This window comes from Cotesia glomerata, linkage group LG4 (genome assembly GCF_020080835.1).
Source record: "Cotesia glomerata isolate CgM1 linkage group LG4, MPM_Cglom_v2.3, whole genome shotgun sequence".
Lineage (NCBI taxonomy): Eukaryota > Metazoa > Arthropoda > Insecta > Hymenoptera > Braconidae > Cotesia > Cotesia glomerata.
In genome coordinates, this window is record NC_058161.1 from 26,903,573 (window position 1) to 26,924,692 (window position 21,120).

Genomic DNA, 21,120 nt, shown 5'->3' on the forward strand with positions numbered 1-21,120 from the left:
GTATGAATCTTGTTTCAACAACATAAAGTGTATTTCAGTCTAACAACTTAGTATTTGGATTTAATCTGAAATTGATCCCAAATTAATCTGGGATGAGTCTGCTAAAAACTCCGGATTCACTCCGTGCGCGAATTGCTTAATTACTTCACTCCGAAACTCCGAGTAATGGGATTAAATTTCAATTCGGATTAAAATTTTCTTCGAATTCATCCCAATTTTTACAATTTATTTTTAATCTCGTAAAACTAAATTTTTCAAAATATATAGTTATGAAAAATTTGAAAAGCTTAACTAAATTTTATTGTTTTTATTTGACAATGTTGAATGAATTTTTTTCTAATTTTTTTCTATACTTAACGGCAAATTTTATTTGTATTTCTAATTAATTTACAGCAAATATATGCTAAGAATATAAGCTCACATAATGCATTTGCAAGTGATGAATTGAAAAACTGATAGTTTTCCATTTTCACCCTAAGTATTCCCACTTTGGTCTCATATGAATCCCAAGTAGAAAAACTTCTAAAAATTTTGTTATTTCACATTGGGAATTCCCACTTTGGTCCCACATGAATCCCAACTAGAAAAAATGTGCAAAAATTTTTATTTTCACGTTGGGTATTCCCATTTAGATCCCACATAAATCCCAATTAGAAAAAAGTTCTAAAAATTTTTATTTTCACGTTGGGTATTCTCATTTAAATCCCACATGAATCCCAATTAGAAAAATACTTCTAAAAATTTTTAATTTCACATTGGGCATTCCCACTTTGGTCCCACATGAATCCCAACTGGAAAAAGTGCCAAAAATTTTTGTTTTCACGTTGGGTATTCCCATTTAGATCCCATATGAATCCCAACTAGAGAAATTGACAATAATTTATTTCGTTTTCAATTGGGATTTCCAATTGGGTTCTTCATTGAGGCTTTATTGGGATTTCCCTATTGGGCATGCCCCATTGGAACCCAATGGGGCCCAGATGTATACCTTGGGTATTCCCAATATAATTTCTAGTCGGGAAGACGCTAAACGCAGCCCCCTTAGCTGGATTAATTGGGCGCACCAAAGCCTTCAAGATCCGGATGCCCGACCTTATATCCTAGCACACAAAAATTATAAATAATAATAAAGAAAATTAAAATAATAATAAAAAGAAAACAAACAAAAAAATAGTGTGTGTGTACTTATGTACGCACGTTAGAAGTTATACTTCTTTGACGTAACAAGATAAAAATCTTTCTAAATATTTTATCTATCGCGTAATTCTACGTTTGTAGAAAAACGACACTAATAATAGAAAAGGTATTTAATACATTGAAAGTTTTATTATAACGCATTGTCTAGTTAAATAAAGTTTATTTAAATATCATGAAAAAATTATTTCTACATAATTAAATAAATCTGGAAATTGGTTAAGTGTGCAGGTCAACCCTAGAATTTCTTGCTAAGTTTGCATTTCAAGCATCTTAAAATGTGTTTTTTGATTAATATTTGAGCTTTTCAAGCTCAAAGCGCAGTTTTTCACATTTTGAGCTCCTCAAGCTCCAAATGTATTTATTGAACAACTGTAACTTTTGAATGCATCGTTCGATTTTGTTTTTTGAAAAAGTATTCGGTGCAGTTTTTAAAGCACAAAAAGAAAATGTACAAGTTTTTATTGATCGGTTGAAGAAACTGGAAAATATCTTAAAAAAATATCGAAAAAAAAAATTTTGTTAATTTCTATTAAACAACTATAACTTTTAATTGCGTCGTTCGATTTTCATTTTAAAAAAAGCTTTCGACGCAGTTTTTAACCCTTCGTTTGTCGCGCTTTTTTAGTTTCTTGCTCGCACTATAGCGAGTCTCTATAGGTTGAGTAGTTGTTAGGCGGCGATTCGCTCATAGCGCGACCAACAAAGGGTTAAGCAAAACAATGTATACATAGTTTCATTATGATTTTTAACTTCCCGCTAAGAAAATCGAAGATTTTCAAAAATCGGGAAGTTATTGTTTTCACCCCGTTTTGCAAAAATCGAGTTTTCATCAGATCTCGACGTTTGAAGGTCACAGGAAGCTTCCCTGACTATCCCCGCGAGGTTGTCACGGTGTCTGTGTGTGTGTGTGTGTGTGTGTGTGTGTGTGTGTGTGTGTGTGTGTGTGTGTGTGTGTGTGTGTGTGAAAGTATGTGAACCGCTTATAACTTTTGAACGGCATGACCGATTTCATCGCAGTTGGTGCCATTCGAAAGGGCTCGACTAAACTTAGATTTTGAAAACTATTTGGACCGATTCAGATCAATAGATTTTGAGAAATCTTAAAAACTGAAAAAAATTTTTTTCAAATGTGGTTTTTTTGGAATAACTTTTAAACGGCTTAAAGGTTCAATTCCAAAAACTAATCAGCTCTTAACCTCAAAAAACCACGTCGATCGCCACCAGTCCGGTCAAAATCGGTTGATTCGTTCGAGAGATATCGTGAACGAAAGAAAACCGAAAAAAGTGTTTTTTCGGAATAACTCCGAAATTCCTAGCGCGATCAATTCAAAATTTAAAATTCTTTGCGAGGCTTAAAAAACTGCATCGAATGCTGCCAGCCGCGTGAAAATCGGTTTATTCATTCAAAAGTTATTGCGGTTTAAAAATTCAAAAAATAGTGTCTTATCAAATCTCTGTCAGACTTTTGAGCTCGAAGAGCTCAAAAGCATAGGAAAGCAATCTCTTTGAGCTCGGAGAGCTCAAAATAACCCATAAATTGTATTTTTAAGCTCAAAGAGCTCAAAAACATCATTGGTGCAATTTTAAGCGCCTAAGTATGGAATTAGCGGGAAGTTGCAGGGATAGCCTTCAGGGTCAACCGTTTTCCTAATTTTTTTTTATTATTTTTAAAATTAAATAATATCTACTAGATTTACAGTCATATTAAATAATACTGGCTAATGTCAATGGATTTATATACATTGTGTAATAGTTACAATCAAAAAATGAGGATAACATAAAATACCATAATTACACATACGTGTTGGATCTCTTAAAAGAAAAATATTATCACTCTTATAAATTCATTTGAATTTAAATAAGTCCTTCTATCATACCACTTTATTATTGAAAATATTTTTTTTTTAATCACTACTGAATTTTGGTAACCATCATAACGCGTGACGGTCAGGCGTAACAGAAAAGTATGACGATTTTTTTTAACGATATTAAAATATGTTTTATTATCGCAACTCATGCTTATCTCATATTTTTTTATGCACATTTAATATGTAATAATCAATGATAAATGACGACATAAGAGGGTGTGAAGCAAAAAGTTGATATTGAAAGTTCACATCGTAAACAATATTGTTTTTACTCTTATAGCATAAACACTCTGCTAATGTATGCAATAATATTTCTTAATACATATATTTATTACCGGCAAATCACAACTTTTATAAGGACTCAAAATTTCTGTATATTTTTTCCAATATTAATATTTTTTAAGCGATCTTAATTGTTATTAAACTAACCACTGCCTATCCGATAGTATACTAATCATTTAATGGCCCACGTGCTACAAGCATGCTTTTATTAAAAAATGAACTAAGTTGTTCTAGTTCATTCACGTGAACAACAAAGGGCGTTCACGTGAACATAATAATAGAAGCCTCAAAAACACAAACATGCTTAAAAATACTGTACTATACAAATATATTTAAATATACATATATACAATCATGTTCTATTATTAAACTGCTTTGATAGTAGATTAAAAAATTATCTTCATTCTTTAATGACTCTGACACACATGAATCACTGTCTTGTAGCGTGATTACGAATGATAAACAAGAAGAAGCGGATCTTATATACCAGCCTAGAAGAAGTCTTTATTCAGTTAGTCTTTGAAGACGTAAAAAGTTTTGTGAGTTGTAAATTGTTAAATTTTTTTTGTGATCGAATTTTTTTATTAAAATGGATAGCAACTATATTTATATTTATATTCTTCTAGTATTCTCGATTGGTAAACTGGGTAAGTATTTTTTACTAGGGTGACTATAGGTTGCATCATACTTATCCGAAATAATTTATCGTGTACAAAATGTGTTCTTGTATAAATCTGTAATTTTTAATATTTATTCCTTTATAATTAATGATACCTCTAATCAAAATGAAATTTTTTATTAAGTACAAAGAATGCTCACACAGTAAAAATTTTTTCGTTACATTCAACATAAAAATTTGTTTTATGATAACTTTTTTTACACAAATTCAGTGTTCATTCATCACAATTCGTGTGTGTAACGATAAAATAGCACAGCTCTGTATTAAAGTAACATTTAAAAAGTTTTATTAAGTATCGAATAATATTTATTTTGCATTAAAAAACGGATCAATCTAACAATACAAATAATTGTGTTTAATTAATATATTAAAATGTTAAATATTCTACACAACATTTCTTACTTTACTTCCCTAGGTGTGTAATATACTATTAACTGATGTACAAACTTAAATTTTGGTTAACTTTTAGAATTTAGAATATTTGAATCTGGATACAGACAAAATATTAATATATAGATTAAAGAACATTTTAACGATAAAAAAAGCAATATTTTCTACTATCAATTGTTTTTTTTTTAATTTAATTTTTGAAATTAAGCATTGAATACAATCCAAATAACTATCTAAAATTTTTATTTATTGTTGATAGAATTACACGGAAAGAAAAATATGGAAACTATTCCCATAATTTTATGGGAACAGTTCCCAGGCAATTATAGGAACTGTCCCCATAATTATAGGAATGATTCCTAGACAGGGGAAATATTCCCATAATGATATAGTAATGGTTCCTATATCATTATGGGAACTATCCCCATAATGGTATAGGAAGGATTCCTAGAATATTATAGGAATCATTCCTATACCATTATGGGAATCATTCTCAAAATAAAATAAAGATAAAATCTTCGTGCGGAGTGAGTTCGAAATGATTCCTATAATATATACACGGAAAAAAAAATTGGGGCAGCCACATGATTTTCATGTTGTAGGCAATAATAGTTCAAACAACAATAATAATTAAATAATAATAATCATAATAATAATCTATATTATTAAGAGAATAAGGAAAATTTTGTGGCCAGTGTATTTTTGTGATAAAATGGGTTTTTGCTTGGAGTTGTGCCTTTTCAAGGTTTCATATCATTCTCACCAAAATAGTCAATTTATTATAATAAGAATTTAAGCTGCATTCGAAAATGCTCTGTGTCTAGATACATAATGAAGAAATGACTTTGTATCTGGTAAACTATTTACATTTTTGAAGATATAAGCTCATCCCGATGTTACACTCATCAAGAGCTTTCGTTTGAGTACCCACATGCATTTTTGATATATTTTTGAAGTGAAACTTCTTTGCGCGCGTTGAAGGTAAAATTTCAAGGTCACGTCACAATAATAATAATATGAGCGTCACAATAATCATAATATGAGCGTCACAATAATCATAATATGAGCGTCACATTAAAGGACGCATATATGTACGTAGTCGGAGAGAAAAAGATAAAGATATAAAGGAAAACTATACTTTTACACTATAGAAATATTATTTTCATGTGCGCATGCGTTGTATTTTAGACTGTAGGTACACTGCTCTTAAATATTATTATTATTATGTATTTTATAACCTCGTGTTTGTTTATACTGTTTTATTCATTCAGATATTTTTATAGTAACTAGTGGTAAATATTTATTGTTCGTTGACAGTTAATAAGAAATCCTTGTTGATCAAGCAGTTGTTCGCAGTAAGTAATACTTTATTTATTTCTTTTGCCCACCGGGCGGAAAGTGACAACTTTCGTCCCGCTGCGCTAAACTAAGTTGCCGCTTTCCGCCTTCGTCGGACAAAAAATTGTATACACTCCACGGGAAGTAAATAAGAAAGCCTCAGATCACATGTTTGTTGACCTCGGCTTCGCCTCGGCCAACAATTACATGTGATCTGGGACATTTCTTACTTTACTTCCCTAGGTGTGTAATATACTATTTTCATTAATACTTATCATTAGATTTGAAATAAATGTATATCAAGTAAGGTATACATTATTTAACTGATGTAATGTTAATAATATATTTATTTTTTTATATTTAATTGAATAATTAATTTTTTAAATAATTACATTTTTCTTTTTATTTTGATCACATGAATATTCGCAAAGTACCATGTATAACCTACATTCTCTATATTGCATTCTATATAATATTTATACTATCACTGTTGCCTGTCATTAATTAAGTTCATTATCTATTTTTATTGTTATTAAATTTTTTTGTTACATAAAACATGTCGACAACTAAATACGGAACCACAATAGATGCCATTTTTACACGTTATTTAGAAAATATTGAAACAAGAACTTATGTTTCATATTTTAGTTACCATAAGGCTTTAGTGACAACCATACCATTACAAATACCATCAGATAATGTTGTACATATTGAAGAAATAAATTGAAATAATATGTGATATAACTAGTGTAAATTTTTCTCATTTAATCCTTTCAATACTATATATGCATAAATCCTTTATGTTCCTGTCTTTGAAATCTATTAACTATTAATTAATAAATTTTAAATTGATTTTGCCAAAGAAGTTTCACTTCTAACATGTGTACTCTGTACACACGCTCTTTTTTCATAAATATTTATATATAATATATATAAATATATAAAATATATGAAAAATTGATTTGGGTACTCAAATGAAAGGTCTCGATGAGTATAACATCAATCCGAACAAAAACAGTTTCACTGTAAAAAAAATCGCGCCAAGTACACGTTCATAAGACTATTAGGAAAAAGAAATTTTTTTTTTCTTTACAAAAAGATACAAAATGAAAAAATTAAAAAATCCAAGTAACCGATATGATTGTTTATGATTTTCGGAAATTAAAAAAAAATTTTATTGTAAATTTAAAAATTAAAAAAAAAATTTTAGAACGTATTTAGTATTTTGTATCTTTTTGTAAAGAAAAAAAAAATTTCTTTTTCCTAATAGTCTTATGAACGTGGACTTGGCGCGATTTTTTTACAGTGAAACTGTTTTTGTTCGGATTTTAGTATTTTTTGTAATTATAATAAAAATTTACAATTGGTACCAACTTAAAGCTCGCATTGACTGCATTTTTTACTGCAAACTATCCCCTTGAAGCTACAGTTTATGTAGATGTGTTATGTCCTCCTCCTGGTGGACAACGAGAGAAATCTTTGTTTAGATTTAAAATTACCGACGTGGACTTTGATTTGCCCGAGAATATTGAAATACTCAACTTTTATCAACGGGAATTTGTAGGATGGGGAAAATGATACTAAGTGAATATAAATTAAATAAATAATTAAACGGAATTCGGTTAACTGAATTGAGTTATATATTCAAATAGACTTTACACAAAAAAGGAAATGAGGTGATAAGTCTGAGCTCGAATACTGTTCTGGTTCTTCACTAGAATTTTCTAAGTCCGACTCGCAGCAGTAGAAGTGGCGAGGGCGGCTCTCCCTTTTGGCAACGTTGATTGGTCCTTCTCCTTCCTTCTGAGTCCTAGCTGTACTCCTACTCAGATACTCGTCCTTTCCGGCCGTTGTTGAACTATACCTGAGCTCGCCAGCAGAGTTTGTCCGAAGTTTCATAATCCCTGGGAATTTACCGGACTGAGTAGTTGAACTGGACTCGTCATAAATGAGGGTCTCTAATCGGCTCAGACTATCTTCTCATATTTTTTTATACAATACTTTATATTCCTTAAGAGATTAAAATATATTCTCTAATATTTCTATAATTACTTATGTCGAGAGCAATTAGGTAGTAAATTTATATATTTATGGCTTAATCCTCTTTTATATCTTATTACTTCTAGTCTATTGTGATAAATTTTCAGAGAGTAAAAATATATTTTAACAGTAACTTTTTTTACTAATAGCTAAAAGTCTAGACCTAAGTTGTGGGGTTTTCCCAAAAGGTTTTCTTATAATTATAAATAAAATTTAATGTTAAATTTCGCGCTATCAAAGGGGTATCATCAGTGCTCACGTGGCGGCGTGACGATTCGCCAGTCGCGATTCAACTAAACCGTGATATGACATCACAGATGTAATTCCAGTGCACCCTGGCGGCCGTAAATGTAAGCTGTGAATTACTTTTTTTGCTCGACGAGCAGAAAGCGTCTACTTTCGGCCCGCTGCGCTATACAAAGTTGCCGCTTTCTACCTTCGTCGAGCAAAAAAATAGTATACTAAGACATTTCTTACTTTACTTCCCTAGGTGTGTAATATACTATTTTTAACTGTAGTTGCGTATCTATAGGAGGATTACTACACATTTTTATTTTATCTAGTCTGTGGCGCTGACCTTTCTCCATAAAAAAAAAGTCAGGATCGAAATTTGTGAGCGAGCTATAGTATGTGCTGATAAAATTTAATAATTTCAAGTAAATAAATTGTTATAAGTGAATATAATTAATTAATACGGTGAAATAAATTATGAATTACTATTACGATAAACAAATTGGGTAAAAAAAGTACCGTAGAATTAAATAAAATTTCGCAGCCTCAAAAAACCGTTCTGCTTACAGTAAACATAGTCGGTAGTCTGGCGCTCCATTTTCAACGAATTTGAACGGAACTTGGCGCCAGATTCTACCGAATCTGTGGATATGAGCTTATATCTTTAAAAATGTCAATAGTTCACAAGATATAAGGTCATTTCTCAATTATATGTTTAGAGATAGAGCATTTTCGAATGCAACCTAAATATCTATTATAAATTGACTATCATCATAAATTGACTATCGACGAGAATGATATGAAACCTTGAAAAGGCACAAATTCATGACAAGTCCTTTGCAATGACACTAAATTTCACTAAAAAATCGATTTCATCATGTGACTATCCAGGAGACAAAATTGTTCTTATTCTCTTAACAATATAAGTTATTATTATTATTATTATTATTATTATTATTATTATTATTATTATTATTATTATTATTATTTAATCATTATTGTTGTTTTAACTATTATTGCCTGCCACATGAAAATCATGTTGCTGTCATATGAAAGTCATGTATCTTCCACAGGAATGTATCATGCGGCAGCCCCAATTTTTTTTTTTTTCATGTAGGATTTAAACCTTTTACGTTGTGGGAACCATTCCTATATTATTATGGGAATGGTTCCCATAAATTATGGAAACCATTCCTATAATAGTATAGGAATGATTCCTATAGCATTATGGGAACCATTCCCATAATATTATAGGAATACTTCCCATAATATTATGGGATTAGTTCCCATAATGATAGAGGAATAGTTTCTATAATAGTATAGGAATTATTCCTATAGCATTATGGGAACCATTCCCATAATGGTATAGGAATAGTTCCCATAATTTTCTTTCCGTGTACATATTTTATTTATTTATCGAAAAATACGAATATTTAGGCTTTTTCTGTGCTTAACATTTTTAATAATTTTGATCCTAATTTTTAAAAGAATAAACTAAGAGGCCAGTAAGATTTTAAGAAACTTAAATAAAATTTTTTCGATTAGATAATAATTAATTTCGATGATTATTCTTAAAAATTCAGTAAACTTACTTGAGTAGTTTTCATTCGATGCCCCTGACAAATAAATTCATTTAGGAAAATTGTATATAAACAATCTATAGATATACCGATAATATTAAAAAAATATCTAATTTGACAATAATCAATTAAATCCTTGGCAAGTGATGGAAGAAATAAGAAATAATCACTTTTTTAAAAGTGTTTCAACTTTAATTAAAAGTATTTCAAATATAACTCTAGAACTTCCTAAGTTATTTTCAAAATTTTACAATTATTCTAGAATATGTTATAAACCATTTGGACTATTCTGTTATTTTAGAATATTACAAAAAATTTTGTAACATATTCTAAACCGATTTCAGATATTCCTTATCAAATTTACTTTAGCTTAACTCCGATGCAATGAGTTTCTAATGAATATTTTTTTTTCTTTAGCTTCATGCAAAAACATTGAAAAAAATCAGAGAATTGACAACGAAGACGTAAAATATCTTGCGTTTGTAACAAACGGTGATTTATATTCTTGCCCATGTGTAATAATAAGCGAAAGACATTTATTGGCAAGTGGATCATGTATCCGCAGACATGAGCGTGGATTAGAAATAATTGCAGGTGTCGTTCCACACACCTATGATGTAAATGACATCGATAATGACGATGAGAGAGCTATGAGAAAGATATCCAAAATAAAGTATCATGATCAATATGTCAACCAAGTTCGGAGCATACGGATACATAATAGTTTTGTGGTATTAACTGTAAGTATAAAAAGTTTCTCTTTTATTCTAACGTTTTTATTAACTCTTGTATTTCTTCCTCAAAGTTTCATTCATAAATTCAATTTTTAGTTAACAGACAGCTTGCCAATAGGAAACAACATAAAAATAGCAAAATTACCGACTAAAGATGTTGAAATAAATGACGAAGCTACGATACATGGTTGGTACCAAACTTGCACAATCAGATCACCGCCTAGATTTATCAATGCACCGCTAACTGTAGTTGATAGCAGTAATTGTTCGCGAATTGACAAGGACGAATTTTGTGTCAGCAGCGAAATGACGGAAAAGGTATTCTTCATATATTATTTTTTCCTAAGTTTTAATTACGATTTTATTGATCTATGTAATTAAGAGAATTAGGAAAATTTTGTCTCCGACGTATTTATATGATAAAATAAGTTTTTTAAAATTAAATTTAGTATATAACGGGGTTTTGCCTGATCCGGGGATTTACCAAGCCAGGCTCACCGTTTATATTGGAAATTTTTGGCTTACTAAAAAAAAGAATTATTATTAAAAAAAGGGCGCCAGGAGAATGATCTCCAATTAATTACTACTGCGACTTCGGCTAGCTCTTACCTCTTCCTCAGGATGGCGGGCCATGCTGAAATACTCGTCGTTAAAAAATAGGACAGCAAACTAAACGAAAATTCTTAAAATTACTCGAAATAAATTCAGAAGAATTTAACAGAAAAAAATAACAATTTATTTAACAAAACATACGTCGGAGGTCGATATTAACTTTTAACAAAATTATTAAAACTTCGTAACTTAACGTTTCTCTTAATTTTAAACCAAATTTAAAACGTCGTCACCTCAATTTTATTTCTCACACTCGCATTCATACATCGGCAATCACACTATGTAATAACAGCATTACAAAAAAAATAATCGTAAAGCGTTGAATCCTCGCGTATTATTTTGTTAATCAAAATATTTTACAAAATTACAACGTGGACTCGAAACGCTGGATTCAACACTGAACAAGAACGTCGGCTTACCAAGCAATTGAGCGTCGTCCTCATCGTAGCAGCTCGGAAAAGCTTCATGCGGTCGACTCGATAAATAAATTATTTAAAAAAAATAAATACTTCAATACAATTTATCAATTAATTTCAAGTGAACAAAATCGCGACAATACTTCGAAATTAACTTTAGGTTGCGGAGCGCGCAAAAGCGCGTCCGAATCCGTCAACAGTCCAGCCTCGAATCCTCTTCCTCATAGAGAAGTACCCGCTTCTTCCTTCGTTGAAGTTAGTGGCGCTAGTCTTCATTTCCATTGGAATTGATCCCCGTCGATAGTTGATCTAAGTCCGTATAACAGTCACCCTATTAGCACAAGCGAAACGAAGTTCACGTAAACCTGCGGCCGGAATTTGACGTAAAGTTTACGCTAACAGTAGAGCAACAGTTATACTTATAACAGTTGACGTGAAGTTAACGTTAACTTTCTGCAACTTTGCGTTAACTTTGAGCGAACCTTTCGGAAAATTCCGGCAATAGATTTACGCTAACTTGATGTGTAAGTTAAAGTCAAGTTCTGGGAAACTGTTGCAAATGCAGCGGTTGACGCGAAGTTAACATAAAGTTGACGTAAACTATTGAACATCAACCTAGTTGATGGTCAACCTGTGCTAACTGGGCAACGGACCTCCACGATAGTCTTTAGTCACCTCTGCTCCTGCAGTACTGACTAACCAACTGTCATCGATGGTGATCGTCGTATTGGAACGTGCGGCAATGCAGCGTCGATTGTCCTCAGACCTCTCGGGTGCTTACGCCGCTCGGTGCCTCGCTCGCTTTGGTACTCGCTTATTATCATCGTAGCTCTATCCTTTTCGCTCCAATGCATAGCCTCGTACTCGCTCTGACTCCCTCTGTCTTCGTTACTCGCCCAGCGTTACGTATTTATACAAAATAATTCATAAAAATTAGTAAAATTTTCATTCATTCACACATAACATTCACGACGTTGGATTTGAGCCTGGAAGGCTATAATACCCCAAGTATTGGGCGTCGAATGAAAATCTACCACGTTACAAGTATCATTGGAAAAGTCTAGACCTAAATTTGTGCCTTTTCAATGTTTCAAATGCTTTTCAGCAATAGTTAATTTATAATGATAAATTTCACGATAAACGTCATTTATTTATTTTGTTTTGTACATGTGAATGTGGCTATTAGTCAAAATTTAATTTATATAATTAAGAGAGAAAAATTTAATAACGGATATATCTTTATCGTAAATTGGGTTTGATATTTTTTCAGCGTTAGTCATTTATGACGTAAATAAGTGAAAAAGCAAGGAAAATTTTCTAACGAGCAAATCGTTATTTTGAAAGGAATTTTCATGAATAAATTTGATATCATCAGAAATGTCTTGACAAGTTTTGTACTTTTTCACGGTTTTATATATTTTTCAATGATCGTCAATTTTTTATGTTAAGTTTTTTGAGGAGTTTTTAATAGTTTGTTGATTCGATAAATTTGTTCCGTCACATTTGTCCATTAAATTATTTTTAATTGATCCTGTCATAGCACTATTGTTTTTCAAATTTATTTCAAAAATTACCAAGCTATTTATTCGTATAACAGTATCAAAATTATTGTCCAAGAGCTAAATAAACAGAAATAATTTTTTTGTTTAGATAATCCATTCATCGCCAGTGATTGTCAATGGAACAATAATCGGATATACGACCTTTGGATGCCCGTCATTAAACAATGACCACACGGTGACAAGTGTTTATTATTACTTGTCATTTATTAAAAATGCCATGAAGCCATTTATTTAAAAAAAAAAAAAAAATATTATTTTAGTTTTAAGAATAATTGAATAATGATCTGAATTGTTATATAAATACTTGACTGAGAAATTTGTATCATACCAAACTGTATTTTTATAAGATTAAAATAAATTTTTTAATTTTTTTGACTAATTGGCGGAAATTTTTAAGATGAATAACATTGTAGCGACGGAAAAAAAATTTTAATTTGATCTAAACTATTTTTTCCATGATCAGATTAGCTTATATAGTTGTATCAGAGGTTCTTTGAGTACGTATAACTAAAGGCTGAAGTTTTTTTTGAATGAACTTGTTAATATGTTTGTCATCACTCCATCAGATAACGATTGACTTTTTAATATTTCACACCTAAGTGTTGTGTTATGTTTGCTCAGCAACTCATTACCATCAGAAAGATTTTACGGTAAAATTAAAAAAACCATAATATAATGGTGGTTCTGATAATTTGTATACCTAAAAGATTAAGTTATTTCAAATGAACCTTTCTTTTATATTTGCCATCAGATAACTGTTCACTTTTTAATCTTTCACACCTAGCTATTGTGCTATGTTTGCACTGAACTTCATTATCATTAAAAAGTTTTGATGGTCCCTAATATAATAGTGGCTCTTTAAGTATGTATACCTAAAAGATTAAGTTCTTTGTAATGAACCTCTCTTTTACGTTTAACATCAGATAACTTTTGACTTTTTAATCTTTAACACTTGGGTATTGAGTTATGTTTGCTCTGCAATTCATCATCATTAAAAAGGTTTCACGGTAAGATTTAAAGGTCCTTAATATAATGGTGGCTCTTTCAGTGTATATACCTAAGAGATTTAATTCTTTGTAATGAACCTCTCTTTTGTGTTTTACATCAGATAACTTTTGACTTTTTAATCTTTAACACCTGGGTATTGTGTTTTGTTTGTACTGCGATTCATCATCATTAAAAACGTTTCACGGTAAAGTTTAAAGGTCCATAATATAATAGTGGCTCGTTAAGTATGTATACCTAAAAGATTAAGTTATTTTAAATAAACCTTTCTTTTATATTTACCATCAGATAACTGTGAACTTTTGAATCTTTCACACCTTGCTATTGTGCTATGTTTGCACTGCAATTCGTTACTATTAGAAAAGTTTTACGGAAAGGTTTCACCCTCTATCGGGCGTGGCTGATCTCACAGGCTTAGCAAAAACATTTCGTTAACCGTTTTTGTCGTTTTATTGTGAAATCCCCACTCCCTCATTAGCGTTCTAATGAAAAGTTACCTCCAACACCCAAAAAAAGAAGAAAATGTTTTGACTGCTGCTTAGAAATCGGAAAACGACGATTATCCAATTACTACTACCGAAATTGCGATAAAGGTGTGTGTTTACTTCATGTAAACATATGGTGGGCAGACTATTTTTCAAGGTCTTAGCTCCCCGATATTAATAAATCCGAGAGAAAAAATTTTGATTAAATTTTATTCTTTCAGATTCTAAGAACTACATTTCATACGTTTTTTTTTTTTATTTTCTATGATTTTTAATAATAATTTTGTGATTTGAAAATTGAAAGAATTTTGAAAAAAGGAAATTTGTCTTTTGGTTTTTTTAATCTTTTAAATGATATATATATATATATATATATATATATATATATATATATGCTATATATATATATATATATATAGCAGCAGCATATATATATATATATATATATATATATATATATACTAGCTGACCCGGCAAACGTTGTTTTGCCATATAAATAATTTCCTAGTAATTTCTAGTGTAGACAAAAAATAGCTTACTTATTGTAAGTATATTGCAACTGTGTGGATCAGGTCTTACTTGACTCAGAGAAAGCAGCAGGTGTTCGCAGATGGGTGTGCGTCCTCTTGGAGGAATGTGCTTAATGGTGTGCCGCAAGGGAGTGTGCTAGGCCCTTTATTGTTCTCACTCTATATTTCGGATCTCTCTCAACGACTGTGCTGTCGATACTTGCTTTATGCTGATGATTTAGCGATATACTTGTCTTGTGATTTGGAACATGTTAATGATTGTGTTGCTGCGCTGAATGCAGAGATAGTTGACATTGTTGAGTGGTGCAATATTAATTATCTTAAGTTGAATGCGTCAAAGACCAAAGCTATAATTTTTGGTAGTAATTTTAAAGTCAATAGTAATAGCTGTAAGTATGCTGATTGCATTCGAGTAGATAACTGTGTTATTCGCTATGACACAGTTGTTAAGTATCTTGGCGTTTTGATTGATTGTACTCTTTCCTGGGATTGTCAGGTTACGGAAGTGTGCAATCGGGCGATGCGGGTGCTAGCGCAGTTGAAGGTAAATAATGAAGTCTTCAATGAGAAATTGCGTATAAAGCTTGTCACCACGCTGATATTTCCGGTGTTTGACTACTGTTGTGTAGGTTACTGTAATATTAGCAATAGTTTGCAGGTGCGGCTGCAGCGTAAAATGAACTCCTGTGTTCGCTATATTTTTAGGGTTTCAAGGGCTGAGCATATTACGCCGTACTTTAAGAGGCTGGGATGGTTGAAGTTGAGTGACAGGAGAAATTATTTCATGGCATGCCTTTTTTATAAAGAAATATGTTTGGGCTATCGACAATTGTTCAGATGTAATTTGGAGTTTTTGCCGGTAGCTTTGCGGAGGGGTGATGTAAGGGAGGATTATTTACGCCTGCCTAGATCTAATTGTCGGATATTTGAGAACTCTTTTCTTATCCGCGGGATACGCATTTGGAATGCGCTACCCCTAGAAGTAACTAAAGCTGAAAATTATGAACTGTTCCGTAGTGCGTGCTATAATTGTTATTTGCAAAAGTATTAATTTATGATATTGAGCTTTGATTGTCATTATTGTATGCTGCTGTGCCTTGAGTGATATTGAATGATATTAGTTTTGCTTAACTGTGCTATTACCAGGTTTTCTGGCAACTTGTCTCATATCTACCACGATTATAATTTATAATTTATAATTCACGTTATTATTTCATTATAATATGTTATTATTTTATTATTTTCAATTTATGTAATTACATGCTCTGTATTTTACACTGATTATAATGTATAATTATGATGGTCCTGAGGGAGCTAAGGCTCTAGGGTCAATAAAGTTTATTATCTATCTATATATGTATGTTAGAATGTGTATATTGTATGTATGTAAGAATGTGGTATATGCGTGAAATAAGCATGGAGCGCTGTGAACGATGAGGGAATATAAAAATAACAAAAGGCAAACATTATTTTTAAGTTATTATAATTTATTCCTTAAAATTATATATCATTATTAATTAAACAATTACGACAGTAACACTATTAAACAATATCAATCTCTTAATGCTATAGCGTGAACAATATTTTTTGTTAGTCCATCTTTAGCTAACACAAACAAACTGGATGGTTTACCCACTCGAGAGCATGCCACGTATAATTGTCCGTGTGAAAAACATGGTGTTCTCAAATCTAATCCACAAACAGACATCGTTTGACCTTAGGATTTGTTGATAGTCATTGCAAATGCCAATCTAATCGGAAACTGAATACGTTTGAATTGAATTGGCACATCTGTAGGTATAATAGGAATCCGTGGTATGAGTATATTTTCACCTCTGAACTTGCCATTTAAAATCCTGGCTTCGATCACGTTTTTCATTAATTTTTGAATGACTAATCGCGTACCGTTTCACAGCCGGGGCGGGTTCAAATTACAAAGCAAGATAATTGGAGATCCAACCTTTAATTGTAAATTATGCGGTGGCATGCCTGGCAAATCCAGTGAGTTCAAAAACTCTGTGGGAAAATTTACTGCTTCGCTGTCGTCGCAAACTGTATCAATAGATTTATATGATACCAAGTTCCCTGGCAACAACATTTGTATCTTCAGATTTAAATTGTCAACGTCTACATTTTTTGCCGCTAAAATCGCTCTTTCTGCAAGCCACTCATGATTTATGTACTGTGTGTGTACATCGGGAAATATTTGTTCAATGAGAGTATCTTGCGAATCAGCGATTGTGCAGAAATCGGTCGGTAATTTTACGTATTCAGTTTCATCTATAGCAACTTTTCCATCACCGATATCTAAGAGTTGTTTTGAAAATGTTTCAGCGGATGGATCTTGAAGCATTTGAACGCGCATATTTATTTTTAGCTGTTGAATTGTTGACCATTTGCATTAGTATTTCGAACTATTTCTGTTGCTCCGAACGATGTCATTTGAAAGCATGAATTGAATCTTCGAATTGACTTCAGGATCACGTTAGAATCTGGATCCGTGCCGATAAGTAAGCCGTTTAATGGTTCAGGTGGTGTTTCAATTTCAGGTAGTTGCACTTTTCCTGACGCGCAACACATCCCAGCTGGCTCATTTTTGAATTTCAGAGCATGACAATGCGGACATTCCTTGTCCATAGCACCAATTACCACTTTTGAATGAGCATAATATTCAATATCGGGCTCATACTGGAATGCTAGACGCAGGAATGAATCAGATATAAATGCTCGATGTACCTGTTGTCGTTGTTGGTCATTTGTTCTTCGTCTATTGACTGTGAAACGGCGTGATTGTCGTTGTTCTAATCTTCTGACTTCATTGCGTTCAGCTCGTGTATCTTCTGGCTCTTCTTGATGCAATTGCGCCATTCTGACACGTGCATCAGTATTTTGTTGCTGGATTTGTTCTTCTGTTCTTTCGGATCTGCTATTTCGCAAGTTTCGAGCTTTACCTGTACTGCGGCTCAAATCAGCCCCGTTGCGTTTTCTTGGCATTGCTAACTGTACAAAACATACATAAATAGAATTAATGAAATTATTTAATGATGAAAAATGTTAAAAGTATAATTAAGGCCAGGATTTTTGCCGCAGTTTTGAAATGATTAGTTTTAATTTATGAAATTATAACAAAAATATAAGTTTTATGGAAAAATTTTTCAAACAAAAGTAAAAAATTAAATTTTATGAAAACATTGTCTCTTATAATTTTTTCATACAACCAATATTTCCATTGACATTTCAAAATAAAGATTCATAATGATTGATTTTTTGGAAACTATGAAAATCTTAATAGTTCAATTACATTTTTTTAATAAAATTAAATTAAAATTACATTTTTATAAGATCAACAACATTTTCGATATAAATAAAGAAAAAGTATAATTACAACACAAAATCCGTTGTTATTGGAAGCTCGCGTCACGTGTTGAGTACTTTTGAGGTTATAAAATCACTTGATTAACTAATTGTGCAAAATACACTCAAAATTGATAATTTAATTATTATTGATAAAATAGATTGATTAAAAGTTAATATGAGGGTTACACTGAAATAGCAAAATAATAATTGTCAACGTTACTACTACACTTGATGCATAAACAATAATGATGGCCGACAGCTGTGTAGGGAGTGAGAAAGAAAGGAGACCGGCTTCGTTCTCATCCCTACTCCGTGCTGTTTACTGGGTCAGAAGTGACACCTGTAGACATCTGGCGGGGATAACTAATTAAATGACGATTGATCAGTTTTCGACCGGAGAGGAAAAATGATTAAATTACTAAAATGGCTATTAAAAAATAAGGGTTGATCATAGAAGGGTGAAAATTGAGGATTGCATGTATTTTTGTATGTTGTATCATAAAAAAATAGAAATTAAAAATTTTGTCTAAAAAATAAAAAAAAAAATTTAGGGGTGGACTACCCCTAACATTTAGGGGATGAAAAATAGATGTTGGCCGATTCTCATAGATACCGGATAAGCACAAAAAATTTCATCAAAATCGGTCAAGCCGTTTCGGATGAGTATGGCAACGAAAACTGTGACACGAGAATTTTATATATTAGATATATATATATATTAGACTGGGCCAAAAAAACTGACTATTTTTTTTTTTCTATCGATACTGTGAAAATATCATTCATGATGATAAAAAAAAATTATTGTGCAAGTTTGAGTCCTTAATAATAATATTAAGGGGTGTATCGTTACGACTATTAATTTTTCAACAGTAATCGCATTTTTTACTCAAAATCCGTTAATTATCAATCTGAAAAATTTTAGCGATATGTATTCTTATAGGAAATTAAATTTCCTAAAAAAAAGTTATCTTTGTAAATTACTGTAAAACAAGCCGTTTCCTTGTAATCATGCCTTAAACAAAGATTTATTTTTTCAATTTTGCGTTTCAATTTTGGATTTTTGTAGCTACCAGAAATATCAATATTTTTACAATTTAAAATACTTATTTTCAAAGGAAATTTAATGCTCTACAAAAGGTCTCTTAACATTTTTGATTAAATTCACTCCTTTCAAAGTTATTCGACGTTGAAGTTAAATTCAAAAAATAATTTATCGTTTTTTCGCGTTACACATGATTTTTCCTTTTGATTGAAAAATTTATGACTTTAATATTGAGAATAATTTTTTGTTGGAAGACTAAATTTTTTTATAAAATCATAATTTACCAATGTATTATTTTTGCTTTTTAACGATTAATTATCGACATAAATTCATTTTTACTGTATTTAACTAACTCCAATAGTAAAATAAATTCGGTCCCTTTATTATAAATTATTTATTTGCCTAGTGACATACTTTTACTTACAGAAAAAAAATTGAATAATAAGTCAAAACAAATTAAATCAATAAAAGAGAAAAAAATCATTTTATTTTCACTTATAATTTATATTTTACAAAAAAAATTCTTTAATTGTTATCAAATCATGGCAAATGATCAGTTGAAAAAATAATTATTCAATCAAATTACTTTTATTACAATTTGGGTATTTTTCCGGTGTTCACTAACGGCTAACAACAAATACTGAAGTTGTTCTTCGTTTTTAGTGAGACACTTATTGTAATCTTCAATTAATGATACACCACGTTCTGCAACATCATTGACGACAGCTAATTTTCCAAAAAATTCCTTACACTCTTGAAAACTATCATTATTGGACCAATTGCTTATGTCTTCATCGATAAAATCATACGGCAAATCAAATTCTTTGAATATGGTGAGCGATTCTACAGAAATGAAGTCACTGATATCTTTTTCTAGCAATTCATCTGAATCGCTTGCTACTTCATATTTTCTGGTTTTAGTATTTGATGATTTATTATTTATTAGATTTTCAATTATTGTTTTCTTCACAGTCAGGTCAATAGAATCATCAAATAGAGACATTATGGCTAATTGATCACTCAAATACCATAAATGTCTCACCATTTTCTTGAGAGCAGCTTGCGATACAGTCGAGTTTATTTTGTTATATAATATCAATTGTTGCATCAAAGTCAAATCATTATTTGGAGCCAAAATTGCCGAGGATGAAGTAAACCAAGCTTTTATATAAGTTGTAACTATGAAAATACAAATATGACGAAGATTATTTAACTCTTTAGGTGTAATCTTAAACTCTGTTCGAAAAATAAATATTTTCAAACAATAAATCGCCTTCGACATCCAACGAGCATGACTCATTGCTCCCGGACATTTAAAAGTGTAATTATCCTTTGGCGTAGCTCCCAAGAAAATAGATGATAACTCCAAAATTCTCGATAGTCATTTCTTGGAAGAAATTTCTGCAAAAAATATGATCATTTCTGTTATTATTGAAAGGTAATATCTTTACATGAGAACTGGAGATTTTAAATTGTGTACACAAAACGTGGTCAACTTGAATTAAGAAAATTATTAAAAAGAACACTATCTTGCCTAAAATGAAAATTTTCTTTGACCAAAAAGTTTTTCTGTGTACTTTTACAACTCAAATAACAACTCAAAATATACCTGCGAATAATTATCGATAAAACTTAATAGTTCATCTTTTTGTTTAATAGTATATTAGCCACTATCTTATCGTTGATGCCAGCGTTATATTTGGATGTGTTGATTTTATTCCAACCGATTTTAAATCGATTAAAAAATGGAACGTTCGGACCTGATTGTACTG

The 21,120-nt window shown here is 31.1% G+C and overlaps 1 protein-coding gene across 1 annotated transcript; it reads left to right on the forward strand.

Annotated features, from left to right (window-relative positions):
• The first annotated feature begins 3,819 nt into the window (after nt 1-3,819).
• LOC123262480 lies at nt 3,820-13,308 on the forward strand. The gene is made up of 4 exons (XM_044724718.1): nt 3,820-3,994; nt 10,023-10,345; nt 10,436-10,657; nt 13,018-13,308. Exons 1-4 carry the CDS (start codon nt 3,937-3,939, stop codon nt 13,162-13,164), a joined length of 750 nt encoding a protein of 249 aa, XP_044580653.1. The 5' UTR covers nt 3,820-3,936; the 3' UTR covers nt 13,165-13,308.
• Nucleotides 13,309-21,120: the final 7,812 nt, after the last annotated feature.